Source organism: Cydia pomonella, chromosome 6 (assembly GCF_033807575.1).
Source record: "Cydia pomonella isolate Wapato2018A chromosome 6, ilCydPomo1, whole genome shotgun sequence".
NCBI classification, from domain to species: Eukaryota; Metazoa; Arthropoda; class Insecta; order Lepidoptera; family Tortricidae; genus Cydia; species Cydia pomonella.
Genome location: NC_084708.1, coordinates 4,248,880 through 4,254,879, shown reverse-complemented (window position 1 = coordinate 4,254,879; position 6,000 = coordinate 4,248,880). Strand labels below are relative to the sequence as shown.

General features: G+C 39.2%; 1 protein-coding gene across 2 annotated transcripts; it reads left to right on the top strand.

Moving 5' to 3' along the window:
- The first annotated feature begins 624 nt into the window (after positions 1-624).
- On the top strand, positions 625-3,548 carry LOC133518648 (uncharacterized). Of its 2 annotated transcripts, XR_009799502.1 has the most exons (3): positions 625-1,114; positions 2,205-2,407; positions 3,214-3,548. XR_009799502.1 is itself a non-coding variant. In XM_061852328.1 (2 exons), exons 1-2 carry the CDS (start codon positions 1,054-1,056, stop codon positions 2,399-2,401), a joined length of 258 nt encoding a protein of 85 aa, XP_061708312.1. In that variant the 5' UTR covers positions 625-1,053; the 3' UTR covers positions 2,402-3,203. The 2 variants fall into 2 exon arrangements, 1 of the variants encoding a protein (XP_061708312.1); XM_061852328.1 differs by lacking the exon at positions 3,214-3,548 and having other exon boundaries at positions 2,205-3,203.
- Positions 3,549-6,000: the final 2,452 nt, after the last annotated feature.

Here is a 6,000-nt window from a genome sequence, read left to right as displayed (position 1 = left end):
TACATTTACACGTCACGTGTTTTCTTGTGCATAGTAGATTCTGCCATCTTGTGGGCTACATCAGAACAATAAACATCACATTTACGCCTCGCGCCAAAAATCTGACGGCTCCTGTGCTGCCTCCTACAGTTCTGGCACGCTCCCTATAGAAAATGTGCTCATCTCAACTGTCTAAAATTAGGCAATTTTGTGAGAGACACTTATTCCAAGGAGTAGACGGGTAACTTCTGCGGACGCAACCACTTTCCATTTTATTCTATGTTCCAATCCAAAAACAAAGTATTAAAGATGAGTAAGATGACTCACCAAAGAATGGTCCGGGCTCGGGATTGGCTTCCGACACTTCGTTTTCTATAGGGTTTATTATATTTATCCTGCCGCCGGGCCTCACAATCGAAGCCGTCGGTACGATGACTTTTACAAGGGTCGTTTTTACATTTTAAATATTGTAAACGATGTGCTGATATTTCGTGAAACGGAAAAAGACCCTTGCAAGAATCATTGGGCCCGACGTCGCTTCCGATTCCGATCGCTAGCCGTCTGACGGCAGGATGGATGTAATAAACCCTTATAACGGGTGATCACGTGATACTTTCTGTAGAAAACAGGGCTATAAGCGCGAAAATCGAAGTTCGGCAATTGCGGGCCTTTTTTCTCTGTCACTCTAATTACGTCGTAGTGAGAGTAAAAGAGAAAGATCCCTGCAATTTGCGACGTTCGGTTTAGTTCGGTAAGCCCCGCCCAGTGACGGACGCCTCGGACCGGACCCGGGCCGTTGGAGGGTGAGTCATCCTATATGCGATCATCTCTACTCTAGTCACACAAATTATGCCTTGCGTACATCTTGCGTATCTGTATGATCAGTGCAGTATCTCCAAAATGAATGAATCTGCTTCACACCGATCCCCAACGGATTCGCAAAAAAAGGAATGACTTGTATTTTCAGCAATTTCGCGTAAACAAGCACGATTAGTTGACAGTTTTGAGCATATAAAATGGGTGTCGCGTCGGGTCTGAGCAGTGTGCATCCAAGTCCAGTGTGAATCGGGTAAAATGGCGAGATTAGTGCTCATCTTCTGCCTGGCTCTGGTAGCCTCTGCCTCAGCAGCACCAGGTAAGAGAAATATTTCCATTTTAGCGGCTCGTCAAATATATTGAGGGTATAAGAAGCATGCATTTTCAGACACTTTTTCTGATGAGGTATCTCTCGTCAGAAAATGCCAAATGCCATAGCATATGATCTGACTCAGCAAATGCCTGTTTTCGCGGAAATAGGTCTCAAATAAAGTGAGAAAATATAATGCAAACTATATTATTTGGCTACCTACCGAAACAAATGACAATGATACAAATTAAAAAGCAATTAGTAAGGTATTTATACTTACTCAATAAAACTTAATTCACAAAGAACACAATTTGCCACCATTTTATAACTTTTTAAATTTTAATTGTAACCATAAACAATTTAAAAAAATGTCTGAAATCGGATCCGTTTGCGTAGAACCCGGTTTAGATTACACAATTTCCCGGGCCTTAATTTTCGGATAGGCAAAATTAGGACCACAAGGACATAATAGGACACATGGAAAGGACAGTACCCGGAGTCTAGGGAGAGGCAGGGTACCTATTGCCTAAGCGAAAAATAGGGCCCGAGAAATATGATAATCTAAAACGAGTTCTACTGAAACGGATCCGATTTCATAGGGCCTACCGCGAACACCGAAGTTCACAAATTGCGGGCATCTCTTTGTATTACTCCAATTAAGGCGTACTTATAGAGTGACAGAGAAAGATGTCCGCAATTTGTAAACTTTGGTGTTCGCGGTAAGCCCTCTGACATGTTTCAGTTCAGACATTGTTTTCTATTTCTTTGTGGTTTGACCTTGGAAGTAAAAATTAGTAAGTTAAAACGGGGTTAACCTTATCTTAAGGCTTCTAAAAACGTTGCAACAAATGGCATGCTATTTTAGATAATTTCTGGCCAAGTTAGTATTCTAGGAGCAACGAATTCAGTCGATCGATCAAATGCCAAAATATATCGCAAATCGCAGGTGATTATCGGTGATGTTTGTATAGGCCATTAGGGGATTCTTAGGCAGGATGTATTTTTAGTCAAACCTTGCACTAGAAACGTGCTCACTTTTAAGACAAACAATTATTAAGACTATGAACCTTTGATATACTTACTCTAATCACTTCTTTAGGTATCATCCATGACCATGGGTTCCACGACGTCTATCACCACGGCGGTTTCGGCGGTGGCGGCGGTGGCGGTGGTGGTTTTGGTGGCCTCGGCGGGCCTGGTTTGCACGGCGGCTCGGGTCACGGCGGCCAGTCGCAGTCGTTCTCGAAGGCCTCAGCTAGTGCTAGCTCTCAGTCCGGCTCAGGCACCATTGGATGAGAGCGTGTAAGTAGGTAATTTTAACTTAGAACTTGATTTCCAGTTAAACTGTAATACAGCGTCCAGCGTCTGCTTAATGCCGGAGTAAACGCTCCGGTTGAACTATTTATAAACGCTGTTTATAGCATCGCAGCGGATGCCATAATGTGACTATGCCTTCCTAGTAGTCGCTAATCATTTTCTACTAATGTGATATTTAACATACTTACCTAAAAGAATAGTTATTAAATCTAAGAGTTAATGCTAGTTACTGTTCCTCCCTAGCTCCTAAGAAATTCATGTGTTCTTCTTTCGAGAACTGGTTAAAAATGTAGCCCATATTACCCAAAACGATACCGTAAAATTAGAATCGGCCGGTGCCTTATTTGTAGGTGTTTCGTAGGCTGAGAATACATTTGTGCTACTTATATCCTTTTTTGAGAAAAATGTTTTGCAATATTTTGTGCCATATCCAAAATTTTGGGATATGGCAATACATTAATTTATATTAAAATAAAGACAATATTATTTTATGATTACCATTATATTAAAAATATTTGTATGGTACTATAAATAGTAAATATATGTGCCTAAATGAGAAATAACTTTAATATTTCCTAAATAAATAGATTTTTGTTTCTTTTCGCTCTCCTGCAAACCAACATAAGTGGCGTATGGCACAAAAGTATTCTCATCCGACGATTTGGAATCAAATCGAAACAGTAACTTATTACCTACCTACTAAGTATTTATTTTAAATACATACGGTGAAGTTACAAAATAAACTATAGTATACTTACCTACCGTTATAAAATAATAATCTTTTGTTGCAGACAATAACCGGACCCCAACTGATGTCGACGATGAGGCTGCTAATATTACGTTTACTAAGGATTATTGTTATGTATTTATTTAATTTAAGTAATTTACAGTATAAAAAATATTACGTATAAGTCTTTTTGAAACGCACAAGTGATTTAATTAATTATCATAACTACAGTATAGCCTATGTTTTAAAAATTATAATTTACCAATTACTTAAATAGATTTTGTATGTAATGTAATACACTTTCACAATTTAGTTTTAAATTAGGTATGTGTTAATTTTAGGGCATGAATAATTAGAAAGGGCATGAAATAAAGCACACTTAATAAAATCACAGTTTTATTCACTTCTTCGTGTTCTTGTTCCCAATTTGATACTTATTTTTGATTATAATAAACAAATTCATTACATATATAATTGAAATTGTATCCATTAACACAGATAACTAGAGATAATCTGACCCAATCGTAATTATTTATATAGCCAAGACTGTGTCATGTACATTTTTGCACGCTTCTTTGGCAATATACAGGGTGTCCCAAAAAGGACACGCCATAGCGACACTGGAGGTAGACCAGCCTGAGAGGGTTCCAACCAACCTAACATGACCCTAGTAAAAGTTGCACCGTTTTCAAGTTATTGGCAATTTAACGTTTTTCGTGAATTTTGACCGTTTTCAGCATTGTTAGGCTCAGTGTGCACTTATAAAGCCCTTAAAATAAGTTTTTTTTTATGTGTACGGTACCATGAATAGTTAATTAGGATAATAAAAGAGATATTTCATCGATAACCTACGTGAAATGTAAAAAACAAGGGCTTGATCTAAAGTTTTATTCGCAGCGAAACATCAATTTCAACTTTGACCACCTGCCGTGAAAAAAAAACTACTTAAAAGGTAACAAAAAAATAACGCTATAATATTAAGCATTTTATGCAGATTCTAAAATGGTATAAAACATGCACATTTCTGCCATAAAATAATGAGTTATTATCATCTTTCGAATGCCTCATAAAGCTAAGTTGGCCTAGGGAATCTGCAATCCAATGACGCGTAATTCATCTTGGATTCTTATTGGCTTTGAGTGCAAATTCTCAAATGGCTAAAAGAGTGAGACAACATGAGATGCACTCGCTCTATCTCGCTCTTTTTATCTCAACTTTGTCACACGGTCAACTGCTACCTGGGATTATCTCTTTGAAGACAGAAGTGTAAGCTTTTGTTTGTACAATTGTGTCATCCATACCTAAAAAGCATTCCGGAATGCGTAAGCTGTTATGATATCATTGCTACTATCATAAAGTAAGAAAGGTTCGAAAAAAATGTAATACAGATTGAAGTTTCATTGATTTATTTATTTTTTACAACAGGTGCTCAAATTGTTTTCCACCGACTCGTATGCACGCTTGGCAGCGTCTTCTGAAATTTCTTGTTAATTTCCTTAAGTTAATTTCGGATATGTCTAGTGCTGCCTGAAATACACGTCGCCGTAGTTCGTCTTGGGACCTTATTGGCTCGGAGTAGACCTTGTCTTTTAAGCATCCGGTACGGCGAACGCGGTGGCCATAATACTGGTCCTAATCGGCCGATCCATCTTCTTGGGAATGTCTGCGAGAGATGGTCGCGAACATCGCGAGCGAAATGTGCTGGGCAGCCATCTTGCTGGTACCACATCCTCTGTCTCAGTGCGAGCGGTGTGTCTTCAAGTAAAACTGGCAGATCGTTTTGCAAGAACTGCAGGTAATTTCTCCCATTTAAAATATCTGGCAACTCGACCGGTCCTATTATTTGGCCATTAAATATTCCCGTCCACAAATTATTTTTAAATTGATGTTGGGACCGGTCTTCTCTCCCTTCGTGTGGGTTTTCAATTTGCCAGCTATGAATATTGTGGAGATTGAGATACCCATCTCTTCTACACGTGGATTCGTCGCTCCACATCACTTCATTAAAAAAGTTTTCATTTTCTTCCAGTTTTTGAAGCATTTGTCGGCAAAATTCAACGCGGGGTGCGTAATCCGTCGGAAGAAGTGTTTGCAGGCGTTGAATATGATACGCATGATATTTATGACGTTTTAAAATTCTCTGTGCTGAGGATTTATTTACGCCGATACGACGTTCAATATTTCTTAGAGAAATTTCTGGCTCTCTTTGTACCATATTTAAAACCACGTCGTCGTCAATAGTCCGGGGCCTTCCTTCAGCGTAAGCCTGTCCTGGCCTTCTGCCATTTCGATATGCATTCACAACTCTTAAAATGATTTCATGATTCGTGGCATGACGATTGGCATACCTTTGATTGTACAATCTTGCAGCCGATCTGGCGTTGTATGAGACAATTCCTCTGTTAGAGACACGCCTAGTTTCTCCATAGATCATGTGCATGTCACTGTACTCACGATCGGTGTAGTTGTGATCTGCCATTGTGATGGAGAGGTTCCAAAAAGCAATAATCAGTGTCCGTGAGCGGTGCCAAGTTGTCGTTTCAGTCCCACAAACATACCAAGTCAAAAAGAAATCAGAGTCCAGATGAAAGCCAAGTAGATTTGTTTAGGACCACGAATACACAGCAGCAAAGATAACACAACAATTGCACGAAACACACGGTAACGAACTAATCAGGATTAGGATTCCTAAATACTTACTAGAGATAAGGATGACTAGTGGCTATCCCTCCTCCTTCTGTTTTTAAAGAGATAATCCGTAGGATAATCCCAGGTAGCAGTTGACCGTGTGACAAAGTTGAGATAAAAAGAGCGAGATAGAGCGAGTGCATTTCATGTTGTCTCACTCTCT